Consider the following 20,493-nt stretch of genomic DNA (forward strand, 5'->3'; position numbering starts at 1 on the left):
ATTATTATTATTATTTAGACGGTGTTTCACTCTTGTTGCCTAGGCTGGAGTGCAATGGCATGATCTTGGCTCACTGCAACCTCTGCCTCTCGGGTTCAAGCGATTCTCCTGCCTTAGCCTCCTGAGTAGCTGAGATTACAGGCATAAAACCATCTGCTACTGAGAAAAAATCCCTGAATATTGAACCCCTCATTTATAAATATTCAAATGAAAGTTTAATTGGTAATTATAGCATCAAAAACAAACCTAAAGCAGTAAGTTCTGGTTTGATCTCTAGGACTTAGTAAGCAATTCTCAAGCTATTTATTTGTAAATAGTGATAGCTTCCGTTAGAAAGTAATGCACCAGCCAGGCGTGGTGGCTCACGCCTGTAATCCCAGTACTTTAGGAGGCTGAGGTGGGCAGATCACGAGCTCAGGAGTTCAAGACCAGCCTGATGAATATGGTGAACCCCCCCGTCTCCACTAAATATATAAAAATTAGCTGGGCTCGGTGGCCTGCGCCCGTAATCCCAAGGAGAATTGCTTGAACCGGAGGCGGAGGTTGCATGACCAAATCACCCACTGCACTCACCTGGCCACAGAAAAAAAAAAATGGCCCAGTGCAGTGCCTCACACCTGTAATCCCAGCACTTTGGGGGGCCAAGAGGGGCCGATCACGAGGTCAAGAGATTGAGACCATTCTGGCCAACATGGTGAAACCCCCTCCCTACTAAAAATACAAGAATTAGCTGGGCGTGGTGGCAGTGCCTGTAATCCCAGCACTCAGGAGGCTGAGGTAGAGAATCACTTGAACCCAGGAGGCAGAGTTTGCAGTGAGCCAAGATGTCGCCATTGCACTCCAGCCTGGGTGACAAGAAACGAAACCCATCTGAAACCCCCCCAAAAAAAGTAATACACAGCATGCTCGAGGACTCACAAGATGACGGTAACCAGTGGGGAGACAGGCTCGAGAACTCGCGAGATGATGGCGGCCATTGGGGAGCTGGACTTGAGGTCTCGCGAGATGACTGCGGCCAATGGGGAGCCAGGCTCAAGGATTCGCGAGATGACGTCGGCCGATGGGGCACGGGGCTTGAGGACTCACGAGGTGATGGCGGCTGGTTGGGAGCGTGGTGGCCCTTGCTAGGGGCATTCTACAGCGCAACTGAGGACGCCCAGGGTGTCCCGTTTGTTTCATCACCGCCAAGAGGCAGGCAGTGGTGCTGTCCGCGGTGGCACTGTTGGAGTGACTGGTGACAGAATTCGTTGGTGACGGGACCGGGGTCTGAGGAGACCTCTCCGCCTACAGAAATGAGTGAACAGGCTGCTGCATTAGATACCTCGTCGCCACCCAATAATGCGCCTGCCCCGTCTGACACGACTGGATCCAACAATGAATTGGCAAGTATCTTCCAGTGTCCGGTCTGCTTAGACTATGCGTTACCACCAATTCTTCAGTGTCAGAGAGGCCATCTTGTTTGTAGAAGCTGTCGCTCAAAGCTCACATCTTGTCCAATTTGCCGCGGCCCCTTGGGATACATTCGCAACTTGGCTATGGAGAAAGTGGCTAACTTTGTACTTTTCCCGTGTAGATATGCTTGTTTGGGATGTGAAATCACTCTGGCACACGCAGAAAAAGTAGGTCATGAAGACGTATGTCAGTTTAGGCTTTATTCCTGCCCGTGCCCCGGTACTCTCTGTAAATGGCAAGGCACCGTGGATGCTATAATGCCTCATCTGAAGAATACGCATGACTACATTACAATAGAGGGAGAGGATATAATTTTCCTTGCTACCAGCATTAATCTTGTTGGCGCTTTCGATTGGGTGATGGTACAGTCCTGTTTTGGCGTTCACTTCATGTTAGTCTTGCAGAAACAGGAAGATCAAAATGGCGACCAGAAGTTCTTCGCAGTCGTACAGCTGGTGGGAACACGCAAGGAAGCTGAAAATTTTGTTTACCAACTTGAGCTAAAGGCTAATCGGCGACGACTGACTTGGGAAGCAACTCCTCTACCTATTCATGAGGACATAGCAAAAGCCATTAAGAACAGAGACTGCTTAATCTTTGACGCCAACACTGCGCTGCTTTTTGCAGAAAATGGCAATTTAAGCATCGGTGTAGTTATTAATATGTGTTGAAATGGCAGTGGAACATTTTCTAGCCAGTGTTTAAAACTGTTTAATTTCACAGAAAATAAGCCACCCACCCATCTGCCTGCCAACCTGAAATTCTTCACAAGTATAAGCTCAACACATAGAGATAAATAGAAAGGCTATTGAATACAGGAAATAGTGGTGTGTAGTAACATTACTATATATATAAAGATGAGCATATTTTGCATTAAGAAAGCATTATAAAATAATTTTGAATTTTGTGTTGTAGATTGATTGTATTGTTGAAAAATGATGTTTTGTTTTGTTTTGGGGTCTGTGAATGTGTGTGTACGTGTGTGTGTGTGTGTGTGTGTGTGTGTGTGTGTTTTGTTTTTTGTTTTTTGGTTTTTTTTTGAGATGGAGTCTAGGTCTGTCTCCCAGGCTGGAGTGCAGTGAAGCGATCTCGGCTCACTGCAAACTCCGCCTTCCGGGTTCACGCCATTCTCCTGCCTCAGCCTCCTGAGTAGCTGGGACTACAGGCGCCCGCCACCTCACCATGTTAGCCAGGATGGTCTCGATCTCCTGACCTAGTGATCCACCCACCTCGGCCTCCCAAAGTGCTGGGATTACAGGCATGAGCCACCGAGCTCGGCTGTTTGTTTTTTTTTTTCCTTTAACTGAAAAGCCATTTTGAATGGTCATGGACCACTGCTTTTCCACTTTGTGAGTCAATACATAGTGCTACTATGTGGGGTTTTTTTGTGTGCATTTGCTAGTTTTTTCTTCTAGTTTTTCATTAAATGGATTTGACTTTCTGTTCTGTAATTCAGGTTTCATCTCACTTTTTTGTACTGTTTTAAAGTTAGTGTCTTTTGATATGCATAATTGTTTATGGTAAAATGTATAACGTGTTCCGTACATGTTCTCTTTTCCCCCATTAATTGGTTCATTAGAAATTTTTTTTTTGGACAGAGACTCTGTCGCCCAGGCTGGAGTGCAGTGGCGAGATTTTGGCTCACTGCAACTTCCGCCTCCTGGCTGGGTTCAAGCAATTCTCCTGTCTCAACATCCCAAGTAGCTGGGACTACAGGCACCTGCCACCACACTTGGCTAATTTTTGTATATTTAGTAAAGACGGGGTTTAACCATATTGGTCAGGCTGGTCTTGAACTCCTGACCTCAGGTGGTCCACCCTCCTCGGCTTCCCAAAGTACTGGGATTACAGGTGTGAGCCACCGTGCCCGGCCAGAAATATTTTAAAATCAGCTGTTTTGTGAAGATAGGAGTTCCAGAAAGTAAAGGTGACATTGGAAAAAATACCAAAAGCTATTTAAAACATCTATAAGATGGTCTTCCTCTCTTTCTCTCTTCTACAGATGAGTCATAGCTTTGAGATTAATTTTTGAAAACTTAGAGAATAAATAGATGTTTATAAATACTGAAAATCGGGCTTTTCTTCCTTTTACAAGTATCTTGGACAAATTACGTTTAAAATTTGTTCTTGTGTTTATTGATTGTAAAGGCATTGTCATGCACAAAACTTAATTAAAAGCAAATCATTTGTTTAAAAAGGCACTTTGCAAAAACTGTTTTGGTCTTTCATAATTCTCATTAAAAGAATATATGGCAAATTAAAAAAGAAAGTAAAGAGAATACATGTTGTAGCTTGGCTCAGTAAACGGCTCTAGCAGCAGTGATGGACTCATCTTTAAGAAGTGTATAAAATACACATTTTATTTAAAATACACATTTTATTTATCCAGTCTATGATTGATGGGCATTTGAACTCATTCCATGTCTTTGCTGTTGTGAATAGTGCTGCAATGAACATATGCATACATGTATCTTTATAATAGAATGATATATTTTCCTTTGGGTATATATCCAGTAATAGGATTGCTGGGTCAAATGGTATTTCTGCTTCCAGATCTTCGAGGAATCGCCACACTGTCTTCCACAATGGTTGAACTAATTTGCATTCACACCAACATTGTAAAAGGATTCCTTTTTCTCCACAACCTGATCAGGATCTGTTTCTTGACTTTTCAATAATTGCCATTCTGACTGGTGTGATGGTATCTCATTGTGGTTTTGATTTGCATTTCTCTAATGATCAGTGATGTTGAGCTTTTTTTCATATGCTTGTTGGCTGCATGAATGTCATCTTTTGAGAAGTGTCTGTTCATGTTGTCCTTTGCCCACTTTTTAATGGGGTTTTTTTTTCTTGTAGATGTGTTTACGTTTCTTATAGATGCTGGATATTAGACCTCTGTCAGATGGGTAGATTGCAAAAATTTCCTCTCATTCTGTAGGTTGTCTGTTCACTCTGATGATAGTTTCTTTTGCTGTGCGGAAGCTCTTTAGATTGATTAGGTCCCATTTGTCAATTTTGGCTTTTGTTGTTAATAACTTACCAACTAGGAAACTTTGGTTATGAATCTCTCATCTAAAGATGAACGCTCCAAGTCTCAGTTTCTTTGTTAGGATTGTCCAAATGAGGGTTTTGTATTTTTCCCCTGAGCTGCATTACTTACAAATTGTACCTCTCATTTACCATTTTTCATGCATTTCCCTGCATTGGTGCTTTTCTTTTTAAAATGTGGACTTTATACACTGTTTTTTCATCAACTTTTATTTTAAGTTCTGGGGCACATATGCAGGATGTGCAGGTTTGTTACATAGGTAAACGTGTGCCATGGTGGTTTGCTGCACAGATCATCCTGCCACCTGGGTATTAAGTCCAGTATCCATTAGCAATTCTTGCTGATGCTCTCCCTTCTCCCACCTACCTAACAGGCCCCAGTGTGTGTTGTTCCCCCCGAGGCATCCATGTGCTCTCATCGTTCAGCTTCCACTTATGGAATATGCTGTGTTTGGTTTTCTGTTCCTGCATTAGTTTGCTGAGGATAACGGCTTCCAGCTCCATCCCTGTCCCTGCAATGGATATGATCTCATTCCTTTTTATGGCTGCATATTCCCTATTCAATAAATGGTGCTGGGAGAACTGGCTAGTCATATGCAGAAAACTGAAACTCTACCCCTTCCTTTTACCTTATACAAAAATTAACTCAAGATGGATTAAAGACTTAAATGCAAAACCCCAAATGATAAAAACCCTAGAAGAAAATCTAGGCAATACCATTCAGGACATAGGCACGGGCAAAGATTTATGTCCTCTAAACTGGTTATTCTAGTTAGCAATTCCTCTAACCTTTTTTCAAGGTTCTTAGCTTCCTTGTATTGGGTTAGAACATGCTCCTTTAGCTCGGAGGAATTTATTATTACCCACCTTCTGAAGCCTACTTCTGTCAATTTATCAAACTCATTCTCTGTCCAGTTTTGTTCCCTTGCTGGCAAGGAGTTGTGATCCTTTGGAGAAGAGGCATTCTGGTTTTTGGAATTTTCAGCCTTTTTGCTTTGGTTTTTCCTTACCTTTGTGGATTTATCTATCTTTGGTCTTTGATGCTGGTGACTTTTGGATGGGGTTTGTGTGGACATCCTTTTTGTTGATGTTGCCCCTATTCCTTTCTGTTTGTTAGTTTTCCTTCTAACAGTCAGGCCTCTCTGCTGCAGGTCTGCTGGAGTTTGCTGGAGGTCCACTCCAGAGCCTGTTTGCCTGGGTATCATCAGTGGAGGCTGCAGAACAGCAAAGATTGCTGCCTGTTCCTTCCTCTGGAAGCTTCGTCCCAGAGGGGCACCCACCAGATGCCAGCTGGAGCTTTCCTGTATGAGGTGTCTGTTGACCCCTGCTGGGAGGTGTCTCCCAGTCAGGAGGCATGGGGGTCAGGGTCCCACTTGAGGAGGCAGTCTGTCCTTTAGCAGAGCTCGAGTGCTGTGCTGGGAGATCCGTTGCTCTCTTCAGAACCAGACGGCAGGAACCTTTAAGTCTGCTGAAGCTGTGCCCACAGCCGCCCCTTCCCCCAGGTGCTGTGTCCCAGGGAGACGGGAGTTTTATCTATAATCCCCTGACTTTCTTTCAGAGATGTCCTGCTCAGAGAGGAGGAATCTAGAGAGGCATTCTGGCTACACTGGCTTTGCCGAGCTGTGGTGGGCTCCAACCAGTTCGAACTTCCCGGTGGCTTTGTTCACACTTTGAGGGAAAAACCACCTACTCAAGCCTCAGTAATGGCAGACGCCCCTCCCCGCACCAAGCTTGAGCGTCCCAGGTCGACTTCATACTGCTGTGCTGGCAGCAAGAATTTCAGGCCAGTGGATCTTAACTTGCTGGGCTCTGTGAGGGTGGAATCCGCTGAACTAGACCACTTGGCTCCCTGGTTTCAGCCCCCTTTCCAGGGGAGTGAAGGTTCTATCTCACTGGCATTCCAGGCACCACTGGGGTATGAAAAAACACTCCTGCAGCTAGCTCCATGTCTGCCTAAATGGCTGCCCAGTTTTGTGCTTGAAACCCAGGGGCCCTGGTGGTATAGGTTCCTGAGGGAATCTCCTGGTCTGTGGGTTGCAAAGACAGTGGGGAAAGCGTAGTACCTGGGCCGGAATGCAGCATTCCTCACTGCACAGTCCCTCATGGCTTCCCTTGGCTAAGGGAGGGAGTTCCCCGACCCCTTGCACTTCCCAGGTGATGCAACACCCCACCTTGCTTTGGCTCACCCTCCATGGGCTGCACCCACTGTCTAACCAGTCCCAGTGAGAGCAGCTGGGAACCTCAGTTGGAAATGCAGAAATCACCTGCCTTCTGCCTTGATCCCGCTGGGAGCTGCAGACCGGAGCTATTCCTATTCGGCCATCTTGCCAGCTACTCCGGTATTGCATTTTTATCATCCCTAAGAAATAGAAATTGGATAAGCATTTGTAGAACACTTAAAAAGCCCTAGATGAGTATAACAAGACCATATATTGTAAATCTAAATGAGAAATTAGGCATTTATCTTTAAAAAATAGATGAATAAAGAGCTTCCATAGTTATGGAAGCAATTATAGATATATTTAGTAGCTTATATTTTAGTAAAACAAAAAGGTTTTAAACAATGTATGTTCGAACTATGCCACTAATTTATACATAATTTTTTTCCAGTGAAAAACCTTTTTCTTGGCAATGTCATTTTAATTTTATTTCTAAACAATTGCTCTTTTCATTGGATCTTTGTTGGTTATTAAGTATTATGAAAGAGGCAGGCAGTCTGCTTCTTGTACAATTATTACAAAGAATAACAACAAACCCAGAAACCTGTCTGCAATGAACCTCAAACCAAATGTTGTGGTAATGATTATAAGAAGAAAAAAATGTTCCTGAAAAATGATCACTAATGTTTTTTCACAGGAGTGTAAATGTGATTACTTTAATCCCTGTATTTCACTACTCAGACCATGGGAATCTTAATCGAAAGGAAACAGAAATAAATAAAAACTTGGCTAGGGTGCTTAAGTTTTTCAGAGTCATGGAAAAATTCTGGAATGATTTGAAAAAGGCTTACGTGTAACAATAACTAATAAGAGAATGTAAATCTCTTCTTTAATTAAAGGAGATTTTCAGTCTATCTAGAGAGTGTTGGGGAAAAATCTAATAGGAATAGTAAATGTAGCTATTAAGATTTTCAGTGGCCGGGCACGGTGGCTCAAGCCTGTAATCCCAGCACTATGGGAGGCCGAGGTGGGCGGATCACGAGGTCAGGAGATCGAGACCATCCTGGCTAACACGGTGAAACCCCATCTCTACTAAAAATACAAAAAATCAGCCGGGCGAGGTGGCGGGCGCCTGTAGTCCCAGCTAGGCAGGAGGCTGGGGCAGGAGAATGGCGTGAACCACGGGGGGTGGAGCCTGCAGTGAGCCGAGATTGCGCCACTGCACTCCAGCCTGGGTGAAAGAGCGAGACTCTGTCTCAAAAAAATAAAAAATAAAAAAAGATTTTCAGTAGCACAAGATTTTATTTTGACAAATGAAGTATTTTTCTGCTAAACACTTTTTAAAGTTGCCTATTTTTTAAAAAACATACATCTTTTTTTTCTTTTTGAGACGGAGTCTTGCTCTGTCGCCCAGGCTGGAGTGCAGTGGCGCAATCTCGGCTCACTGCAAGCTCCGCCTCCCGGATTCACGCCATTCTCCTGCCTCAGCCTCTCTGAGTAGCTGGGACTACAGGCGCCCGCCACCACGCCTGGCTAATTTTTTGTATTTTTAGTAGAGACGGGGTTTCACCGTGGTCTCAATCTCCTGACCTCGTGATCCACCCGCCTTGGCCTCCCAAAGTGCTGGGATTACAAGCATGAGCCACCGCGCCCGGCCACAAAAAACATACATATTTTTTAAACCAGGAACAAAAATTCCCTAGTAAACAAATCATTTTTTTAAGTTAGAGATTGTTTTTCTCTTTTCTCCTGTTCCTTAAAATCTGCATATAAAGACACAAGTTTAAGGCTGAGAAACATAATTTTACAATACTGATTTTTCTATTAAATATAATTTTTAAAATATTTATTGAATGTTTGTCCTGTGCTAAGCATACGCTAAATACTTCCCATTCACCCTCTTAGTTTACAGCTGCAATAAACATATGAGGTACTCATTAGACCCATTTTAAAGCTGACCAATCTGAGGCTTAGAGAAGCTTTGGCTAACAGCCCAAATCATGCAGTTACTAAGTGGCCAAGGCATATATCTTCCCCTGGCATAGAATATTAAAAAAGACATATTAAGTCATGTGCAAATATCACCAAATCTGCTGCAGAGTAAATAGGATTTTAATGGTAAAAATAGAAAAATAATTCAAAGGGTGCTCATTGGTCACCTAAACTATTTTATCTTTTAGAAAACCTTCAAAAGCCAGTTTCCTTGGGAACACGAAAATCTGACAGTCTTTGCTATTATTGCACTTGGTCCCTTCACACCCACCCTGCTTCCTCCACTGGCTTCATGCTTCTCCTCTCCCTATCACTAAGGAGGAGTACCATTTAGAAAAATCTCTGTATGACTTCGATTTCATCAACTTGTCAATTTCATGGAAGCAGGTTAATTCTGTAGAGAAGTTTTTGTTGTTGCTGTTGATGAGTATTTGGTCTATACACATTATATTACACAGGATCAAATGAATTTTAATAAAGTTTTGTTTCTCTAATATCATACTACTCTGTAAACTCTGAGTAGTGAGACTAAAGATGAATGCCTGAAGGATCCTCCTAAGCCTCCTCTAATACTCCTACTCTTACCATTCTCCTCCTTTCTTCCTTCTTTTCTCTCTTCATCTCCTTTTATCTATATTTTAACCTTATGTCTAAATCACTTTCTTACACTTTATCTACCCTCCAATGGGGGATCAAAAATAATGTGAAGAGAAGGAAATTGTATGGCTGATAGTGAACAGTGATAGTATAATCTAGTGTATTGGTAGGTTACGTCTGCCTTTACTGTGCATAATACAACAATCATCCCCCACCAGTTTTAGGTTTATAATTTCTCCCCAAAATAGGGTAATCTTGAAAGTATGTCTTTGGGGTATTTTTACCACCCCTGAACAAAACTTGTATGCTACATATTTTATTTCCTAAGGGTCGTGTTTATTAAGCATCCTATAGTTAAAACCAACTAACAAACCAAAACTAAATTCATCTAATTTAGCTTTCTCACAAGGATAGAATCTCATGGGGTCTTTGTCAACACCCTTGGAAGCACATGAGGTTCATGGCTATCTAGAATCCCAGGATCTAAGTACCTAAGATTGGCAGCCATAATTCTAGCTTTGTAAGTTAATTTTCTTCTTCCTTCTTTTTTTATTTTTTTAAATATATTGGTTGTACTCGTTCTTTCTGTACCACATTGTTAACATGAAATGAGCATAACAGAGATACCATATATAACAAAAGATGATTATTAAAATCTACAGGATTCAGAATTATGTTATAGAAAACAGTAATGTTTTAGTTTTAGGAACAAATGCATAGGGTTTTTTTTTTTTTTTCTGCAGCTTGATTGTGGTAATTATTTTGCTATATATATATTAACACATCACATTTTACACACTAAATATATACAATTTTGGTTAATCATACCTCACTAAAGCTGGAGAAAATAGCACTTCTTGATTTCTTGATATTTAAAAAAATAATATTTAACATTTGTTTTGTAAAAGTAATAATAAAATTAGTCAATTTTAAAGGAATTGTATTTAAAAAAAGAAACCTCATTCTCAAGGTTACTATTATGGTTATGGTATATTGCCTTAAGAAAAAAGATTAATGGTAAAAATCAATTAAAATATGTAATATTGGCTTTACCTTGAAATGTTTCCAAGGGATATTTTAAGAAAGCATTGAATATCAAATTGTTTGACTTCTGAATATGTTTCTTTGAAACACAATAACAGTTAAATAGAAAGTTGAAAGGTATAAGACATGCAATTTTGCCACTACAATGTGGTGGAGAGCAGAAATATCCTGACCATAGTTAAATGAAAATGCAAAATTAAATGGCAATACATTTGCTTTGCATCATTTTTTAAAATAAATGGGGCAAGCAGTGCTTCTCCACACATAATATTAGAAATCAAATTTTGAATTAAATTTTCCATTTTGAAGATGGCAATTGGCAACAAATATCTTTCTGAAAAGTATATCATTTCAGAGAGTGGCAGAATGATGACTATAAAAACTATTTTTATCTTGCTTTAATGTAGGCCTAACATAAGAACAACTTTATTGTGCTCACATTAAACATTTTATTTAGACATTAAGCAGAAGTTTTCTAATATCATATATTTACGAAAGTGGAATAAAAGCTTGTTTGCCAATTATTTGGATGAGGCTTTCTTGTGCCAATGTCATAATAGATCTTTTTCTAGTGTGCTAACTTCTGAATTGCAAATTTTTAGGATGTGTCTTAGCTATAATTCACAGTTGTGCTGAACTAAATGAATACAGTCACTTTTCAGCAAGTAAAGCACTTATAGCTGCTATTGAACAAAAATACAAGGTATTGGTTGATTATGTTAAAATTGATCACTGTTACTTATTTTCTGGAGCTACCAGCTTAAATGACTATTTGTTACTCTTAAGGGACATGAATAATAAGAGAGAATTTCAGACTATTATGAATGTGCAGGGTAAAGACTAAATATACTGATACAAGTGGAAACCACCTTTAACATGGGTTCTCAGCATTTTTTTTAAATGTGGAGTAAACAAAGTTAAAATCACCTTGGTAACTGCATGAATCTGAGTCCCTGCAGTGTTCTGTAATGTCTAATGACTTATTGTAAGTACATGCACATGAAAATATTTTTGTTGTGTGATGTTCAGAGATAATTTTAGGACACCAGGCCATGATCAGTATATTAAATACTTATAACTTGAGTTTTGTTCTTACATCTAAAGAAATCATAATTTAATAAATGATACTTAGGGCATTTCCCTGTTGCACTTCGATCAACATCATAGGCAACAGAAAGACAGTCTATTACTTGATGATCCTTCTTTGGTTTGTATAATTTCTTGAGGAGTCACAAATAAAATGTCACTAGTGAACCAAGAGAATAATTCAAAAATTAAAAGTTCTCAATATTATCTAGAAGTCACTCGTAAGAGATAATTATGATGTCATATGTTTAAGTTAACTCCATGGCAGAAGTTCACAGTGAGGTAAATTTTGTTTAAAATAAGTTAGTGCCAGCCTTTTCTGGCAATATGCTGAAAAGGATGTTCAGAGAATCTTATCCCAGTAAAATATATCTGAAAATTTTACATTCAACACACATGCATGCACACACACACACACACACACACAACCACTTTTTAAAATGTAGGGAACTATAAAAGGGTGAATCCACAAAAGTCAGGGACTACTAGAGTTGATGTTTTCTTTGGTGTATCTGCCACTCTACCATGGCCTGGATGGAGTCTTGATTTTTAAGGGCTACATGTGGGAATCATGTAATCACATATCAAAAACCCTACTGTAATTATTTAGTTGAAAGTGGTGCTAACAGCTCTGGCAGATACAAATGTAAATCTTGTCTGGAAGAAGTTACATATGAGAATTTCTAATAATGACAAACTATAAAAATTACAAATAAATGGCCTAGTCAGTCAGCAAATTAAAGACTATTGAAGAAAGATATAGTTAGAAAAAAGGAGCATTTGAAAAAAAAATCAGAATTCAACACAGAAACACAAAGAAATTAATAAATATAAAACAGAGATAAAAGACTTAAGGAGATAGATTAAAATGACCTAAATATATTTAATCTGGATTCCAAAGGAGGAAATAGAAAAATGGAGGAGTGATAATATCAAAAAGATAAAACGGGAGAAATTTCCAGAAACAGGGAAAGACACCAATTCTCAGATTCAATAGCCTAATTAATCCCAATTGTGTTTGTGAGTGTTTGTGCTTGTATGTGTTCGTGTCTGTGTGTATGGGAGTGAAACTGCAAAACACCAAAATCAAAGAGAAAATATTTTTTTTTAAACTATAAAGAAAATATGGAAAGAAAGAACAGTTAGATTGAAATCCAATAAAAGCCACAATACAAATCAAAGAGCAGTGGAATCATACTGCCAAAGAAAAATTATCAATTTCAAATTCTATATCCAGTGATACTACATTTCAAGAACAAGGGTAAAATAAAAATATTTTCAGACAAACTAAAACAAAGACAATATGCAACCAATATATCCTCACTAAAAGCACATTTAAAGAACATCCTTAATAAAGAAAGAAAAAGAAAGTGTGAAATTTGGAAACCATGTTGAGAAAATAATTGGTGAACATGATGCTTAATCTAGTGTAAACAAACACAAAATACATAAACGACAGAACTGATATGGAGTTTGTACTATATATAAAGATGAAAGTAAAGCTATGGAAAACAAGAGAATGTAAGTGACAGGGGACTGATTCCCTCTTTACCAGATACCTGATAACAATACTCTATTTCCTGTGTTTCAAGATCTTCCTTCACAACTCCTTTGCCCCGACTTTTATGTAGCATTCTTCTGCACATTGTCCCTCAGGTGTCTTACCATCCTCACAAATCCAAATAGCTGCTTGTTCCCTGTAGCTCCCAACCGAGATGTCTAGCTCAGTCTTCCACCCAGAATTTCAATTCAAGATTAGCAAGTGATGGTTGGAAATTTTCTCAGCCAAAATATCAAACGGGGAACATTTCAAATCAAAGATATATGGCCCTCCCAGTTATGTTTTTCTTTCTCATTTCCCTGCTTCTGTGTGCATTACAACAGCTTTCATATTTATCTGGTTTGGAAACATCAGTTAAAGCTTTGACTCTATGAACCAAATTCTCTACTCAAGTTTTGGTAATACGTGACACTGCTCGTCACTTTACTTTTCATTGTTTTTTTTTTTTTTTTTTTTTTTTTTTTTTTTTTTTTTTTGAGGCGGAGTCTCACTCTGTCACCCAGGCTGGAGTGCAGTGGCGCGATCTCGGCTCACTGCAAGCTCTGCCTCCTGGGTTCACGCCATTCTCCTGCCTCAGCCTCTCCGAGTAGCTGGGACTACAGGCGCCTGCCACCACGCCCGGCTAATTTTTTGTATTTTTAGTAGAGACGGGGTTTCACTGTGGTCTCGATCTCCTGACCTCGTGATCCGCCCGCCTCGGCCTCCCAAAGTGCTGGGATTACAAGCGTGAGCCACCGCGCCCGGCCTACTTTTCATTGTTGAGACAGGACAATGACAGTAATATCCTAACTTCACTCATACTTCCTCCCCATGCCTTACCCAATTACCACCTCTGCTTTAAGCCATCCTATTTACCACCAACAAAGTTATAAGACTCAACCATTGCTTGGATCACAGCGGCATGCTATCAGAAAAGTATCAAAGCCTGAAAAATGTTTATGAATTAAAGTTTCAGGTTCTTGTTCTGGCATTTACATTCCTTTACCATTTGGCCTCGCTTACATTAAAGGGAGTGCCCTCAGGGAAAGGATTTCATTGAAGTGGACTGTGCGGCAGGGCCACTGCCCTGACTTGCCAATATCAAACGCACCACAGTTGTAGCTCCAGCAGAAGGCAATAGAGAAGGGATAGCTGGGGATTTTTAACCTAGTAGCCATGAACATCCAGAAGGCCAACGTATAGAACTTAAGGGGTTGGGAAAGGCTAAAGAATTGGATCAAAAAATAAAATTTGTGTTTTCACTAAATTTTAACTGAAATGCTTTATTTCCTTCAAATCTGATGGTGGGCAATGAATCCCAAGAGTGGTAAGCATCAATGACTATGTCACCAGTAAACACCTGAAGTATTTTTATCATGCAACAGTAGTGTCATATGTCTTGAGATATGCATTACTGTTTCAATATTGTAGAAATTATAAGACTTTTTACTGCATATTGTTTTCCAATGTGTTAAGGTGTGCATATATTCCTATGTCACACCTGCATTTCATTTTTATTTTGACATTATTTCAAAATTATTGGTTTCCTTTGCTATCTTGTGTATTTTTATTTATGTAAAAGTAGTTTATTAATATTCTGATAAACATATCTGTCTATAAATAGATAGATGGATAGATATTTAGGCTGCCAAACAGGTCTGAGTCAGAAAATAGGCTCAAAACTGCTACACTGTACCTAGCGTGCTATGGAAGTAGGTAACTGATAACACAGGAAAGTGGTTCTGGAGGTAGACCTACAAGTTTAAACACACATCTGCTTGTTGTTACTAACTTTTTTTTTTTTTTTGCTGGGCATGGTGGCTCAGGTCTGTAATCCCAGCACTTTGGAAGGCTGATGCGGCAGGATCCCTTGAGCTCAGGAGTTCAAGACCAGCCTGGGCAACATGGTGAGACCCTGTATGTATCAAAAATACAAAAAAAAAAAAAAAAAACAAACAAACAACCTTAGTCGAGTGGGGTGGCATGTGCCTCTAGTCCCAGCTCCTTGGAGACTTAGACTGAAGGATTGCTGGAGCCCATGAGACTGAGGCTGCAGTGGGACATGATTGTGCCACTGCACTCCAGCCTAGGTGAAAGAGTGACACCCTGTCTCAAAACAAAATTGTTCTTTTTAAAGGTATATTATGCCCTTAGAGTAGCAGCTGGAGAACATCAGGCTGATTAGTGTGGCATCCTCCCATGGAATTTAAGATTCTCATGCCAGAGGCACACAATTTAGACATATGGGTTCCATCTAGATTATTAAAAAGCAACTAGAACAAATTATTAGAAAATGATATGCAGGTTATACCAAATTATACAAACTTTAATCCTTACACGTGCAAATTAATTTTCTTACTACTGCATTAGGAGTTTCTGTATTATAAACATGCATATTTTGCAGCCTCTCTAAATTACGTTTATGAATCATACTATGTTATTGCAATCAAACTAAATTTAAGAATTGTTGTTACTAATTTACAAGTTAATCAATTAGACCTAATCATCTTCACGTAAATATTAGTCTTATGCAAAACAAACTTCTTCCTAAGCAAAATAAAAATGATTTTCCATATTTTACTACTTCATGTAAACTAAAGGCCATAGTACTACATTTCTGCAGTTTGTTACACACTAATTTTGTAATAATGAACAGTCATATTATCTCAAGTTATAATTTTTATGCAGATCAGAGAGGTCATTTTATGGTTATTAAGGAAAGAATCTTGACTTTCATTATGTCTTAAAGCATGACATCATTAACAAATTTTTTCTGCCATGGCCTTAAGAAAAAGACTTCACACATAGTATGTTTCCTTGCTTGTTTTGTTTTGCTTCTTTTGTCAGTAATATAATGCTATATTTGTGAAATCAGAGTCCATAGTTTCATGTCTAGGTCATCTTATTTAATACTTTTTTTCATTTTGTGAAATATGTTGGCAAAAAAGACAATTTTAATCTCAAAATATAACTGGGTTTTTTTATCCTTGTTTTAATTCTCTTTAATTTAATGGTATCACCTTCCTTATGATTGCTCAGTACTATTGCCATTTGTGCCTCTTTTTTCTCCTTCATCTCCTCATACCCAATCATCATTAAATGTACCTGTGATGGATATTGTCAGGCACCAACCAGGAACTATTCCCCCAGGGGCTGCGGTCCTGTGGGAACATGGCATTCAGCTCTCAACCTTCTCTCAGTGTTTCCTCAGCTGAAGAACACTGCCTTTCCCAAGATCATGAGTCCTCCCAAACCTAATCAACTTCCAATGACTGTCAGGGGTATAAAGGATTGACTCATTTGCCCCAACTCAGGATAATTCTGAAGGGTCGTCTAGCTATAGCATTCCCCATAGGGTCAGCTGAGGTCTCTGTTAGGACTGTATCACAGCTCAACATCTCCCTTTCCCAATTGTATTTCACCCTTCTCCCTGTCCCATCCATACACACACTAGTTGATACCAATAGCAGTTCCTAATAAATATCTTGCTTGCTAAACTCCATCTTCGAGACTGCTCCCCAGGGAGCATAAAATGTGATAGAATGGTTCTACCTTTTTATTTCTCTTGAAACTGCCTACCTATTTTTTATTGGTCAAGTTTAGCCTACCATTAACTTTTTTCTTTTTTTTTTTGAGATGGTGTCTCTCTCTTGTCACCCAGGCTGGAGTGCAATGGCACGATCTCAGCTCACTGCAACCTCCGCCTCGCGGAATCGCTTGGGCTCAAGCAATTCTCATACCTCAGCCTCCCAAGTAGCTGGGATTACAGGCACACACCACCACACCCAGCTAATTTTTGTATTTTCAGTAGAGACAGTTTTGCCGGGTTGGCCAGGCTAATCTCAATCTCTTGATCTCAGGTGATCTGCCTGTGTTGGCCTCCCAAAGTGCTGGGATTACAGGCACTACCATTAACTTTCATTTCCACTGGCCATTCTTAACTTTCATTCCACGCCAAGTGGGCTTTAAAATAAATGTTCCTCCTACAGACACATAAGAATTTTGATTGGCGCTCCCTGAAAGCACATATTGCAACATCACCCTTTTTTAAAAATTTCCCCCACCTACCCAAATACCATGATAATCACTAAAGCATATGCTGTTCACAGCCTATATCATTCCTCCATAGATGATTAGATGATTCCCATGCTTACAAATGTTTTCTTGTATCTCTCTGCCTGAAGCTTTTTTTTTTTTTTTTCGTCATGGGTGCATACTTAGCCTGTTGATACCAGAAATATGTGGAAGATATAATAAAGTGTGTCCTAAGATAACTTTCCAAATAAACTATTTGCACTAAAATTCTTGTGTCAGAGTGTACTTTATGGGGAACCCAAATTAAGGTGCTTACATTGATAACTGATGATCTAGAACAGGGGTCAACAGGCCTGTGTGTCATGTCTGGCTTACCACCTTTTTTTTTTTTTTTTTTTTTTTTTTTGTAAATCAAGTTTTATTGAAACAGGGCCACTCATGTTCATTTAGATACTGTCTGTGGCTGCTTTCATGCTATTAAAACACAGTTCAGTAGTTGTAACAGAGACCATATGGCTCACAAGCTGGACCTTTACCAAAACATTATTGTTACCTGATCTAAATTATTACCAAAAGCCCCTAAATAATTTCCCAGACTTAGATGTCCTATCTCTCCCCACCCATCTGTTTCATATATTACCTCCAGATTTTTTTCCTAAAAATTGTTTGATCTATGCCTCTTGCTTCCTCAGAAATAGTCAATGACTCCCACTACAATAAAAAGTAAAACAAAATTCTGCCCTGTAAAATCTGCCTGTATTTCTAACTGTATGTCACTCTGCATTTCCCACCATATACACACACTCCAAACATACCCATCTATTCATTATTTACAGAAACTGTCTTCTCTGTGTTTTCAATAAGGTTGTTTTCTCTGCTGAAATGTCCTCTCCCACCGTAATAACTTATAAATCCCAGCTCATCCTTCAAGGTCCAAATAAAACCAAATATCTCTTAGGAATCCCTCTCAGACCCCTACTGTTGGCATTAATCTCATCATGCTACCCAGCACCATGTTCACATTTTTATTATATCAGAGTGTACCCTGTATTGAGATAATTTATGAATATCTATTTCCACAACCAGATACAAACTCCTGGAAGGAAGGAGTCATATCATATCCATCTTTGTATCCAGAGGTAACACATAATTAACAAGCATAGATTAAAGCTCTCACTAATCGGAAAGACTGAGATCCTGAGGCCTCCTGATGTATTAACCCTTTAGGTGCTGCTGGATTGTTTGGAGGCCCATGGAGTCCTTGGGGAAGGGTTGCAGTGGTTAGACCAGCAAAAGTTACACTACAGTAAAAACAACTATTACAATATTTTAACAAGCAGAGCATAAACGTTTGAATGCCAGCCTTATTAATAACTACTATGCTTTTCAAAGTTTTCCTAATTATACACTTTCAGTAAATAATTGTTGTATATATAAGAATATAATTTAGAATGAACACCTTTTTCAGCGACACCACAGACACATACACATAAACATACACAAATGTGGAAATATGGATACACATCTTCGACCAGAACAAATAGGGAATTACATATGAGTGAAAATTTTATAGTCTAGTTTTCCTTATTATTTCAGATTAGTTAACAGATTAATTAAGCTGTAATTGTTAAAAAAAACAATTACACTTATAGTGTTTTCAAACATTGCACAAGTCTTCCTATAGTAATATCAATAAAAATGAAATTAGCCTTTCCTTGACTAATTCAATTTTTCCAGAGCATAATGGCAACATCATTTCAATTCTAAGGGACCACTCTGGACAGAGCTGTCATGATCATATCTTGCAAATATTTTGCAAATTAATGAGGCTTGCAAAACCTCTAATGTAAATGTAACCAGCAACACTTACCCTAATCCACTCTCCCTTTGCAATGCACCCTGACTTGCCCTTACTTCCCAAAATTTATTTTAAAATCTGCCATACAAAAATGGTTTAAAAGCACTTATTATCTTATTGTAAATATGTCTTGAAATGCATGATCTGATGTTGAGAAAAACAATCCAAAAAATCTTACACAGAAGAAAAGCTTATGAAATCTTATTATTTTATTCTTCTGTTTATTTCAATGACTCCTGGTCCAGGAGCTTTTTTTAAGGTTGTCATAAGCATTCCTAATTTAACAATGTTCCACAGTTCATTGTGCCTCTTATGGAATAAGCTTGCTAGAGCTAAAATCTACCAACTTTGTAAAGCAAAAATGTTGAAAATAACTTGAATATTTCAGAAGATTTTGTAACTATTATGACATTTAAAGTCAAGCACAATAGAAGCTGAGGAGTGAGCTGGTGGACTACTTCAATCACTGTAGGTTCTGTTACAGTGCCAAAGAACAATGGAGTTAAGTAGAGCTCCAAATTTATGACAAGTTTATGCCTTTCTAAGGTTTTCTTTCTGCTTGCTAATAACATCTGGATTCAGTTTAATATGCACTTCCTTCTTTGCTAAGGTTCTCTATGCCTTTCATGCTAGGTATGGACCTTTCTGTCAAACAGTCTTTGGTTCTGTCATTCAGTTCTCATTCAGAACCTATTCAGTTCCTCAATTCTCTAATATCTTCCAGCTCATCACATTCATCATGCCATATTTACTGTGTTCAACCTTACTCATCATATATTCCTTGTCAAAGATCAGTTGGCTTTATTTCCAGGTTCTCTATTCTGTTTCATTGGTCTACATGCCTTTTTGTATTTCAGTACCATGCTGTTTTGGTAACTATAGCCTTGTAGTATAATTTGAAGTCTGGTAATGTGATGCCTCCAGATTTGTTCTTTTTGCTTAGTATTGCTTTAGCTATATGGGACCTTTTTCTGGTTCCATATAAATTTTTGGATCATTCTTTCTAGTTCTGTGAAGAATGATGATATTTTGATGAGAATTGCCTTGACTCTTCAGATTGCTCTGGGCAGTATGGTCATTTTTACAATATTGATTCTACCCATCTATGAGCATGGGATGTGTTTCCATTTGTTTGTGTCATCTATAATTTCCTTCAACAATATGTTGTGGTTTTCCTTGTAGAGATCTTTCACCTCCTTGGCTAGGGATATGCCTGAGCATTTTATTTTTTTGCAGCTGTTGTACAAGAGACCGAGTTCTTGATTTGAGTCTCATTTTGGTTGTTGTTGACGTACATTGATTGTGTTCTGATACTTTACTGAATTTCATTTATCAAGTCTAGGAGTTTTTTGGATAAGTCTTCAGGGTTTTCTAGTTCTATGATCATATCATTGGCAAACATCAACAGTTTGACTTCCTCTTTACCAATTTGAATGCCCTTTATTACTTTCTCGTCTGATTGCTCTGGCTAGGACTTCCAGAACTATGTTGAATAGAAGTGGTGAAAGTGGGCATTCTTGTTTTGTTCCAGTTCTCAGGGGGAATGCCAACATTTCCCCATTCAGTATGATGCTGGATGTGAGTTCATCATAGACGGTTTTTATTAATTGGAGATATATCTCTTCTATGCCAATTTGTTGAGGGTTTTTGTCATAAAGGGTTGCTGGATTTTATAAAATGCT

The 20,493-nt window shown here is 38.9% G+C and overlaps 1 protein-coding gene across 1 annotated transcript; it reads left to right on the forward strand.

Annotated features, from left to right (window-relative positions):
- The first annotated feature begins 1,272 nt into the window (after positions 1 to 1,272).
- Positions 1,273 to 2,405, forward strand: LOC116811026 (E3 ubiquitin-protein ligase SIAH1B-like). The gene has a single exon (XM_032756169.2). It carries the CDS (start codon positions 1,293 to 1,295, stop codon positions 2,121 to 2,123), a length of 831 nt encoding a protein of 276 aa, XP_032612060.1. The 5' UTR covers positions 1,273 to 1,292; the 3' UTR covers positions 2,124 to 2,405.
- The last annotated feature ends 18,088 nt before the right edge of the window (positions 2,406 to 20,493 follow it).

This window comes from Hylobates moloch, unplaced genomic scaffold (assembly GCF_009828535.3).
Source record: "Hylobates moloch isolate HMO894 unplaced genomic scaffold, HMol_V3 SCAFFOLD_7, whole genome shotgun sequence".
Classification (NCBI taxonomy): Eukaryota; Metazoa; Chordata; class Mammalia; order Primates; family Hylobatidae; genus Hylobates; species Hylobates moloch.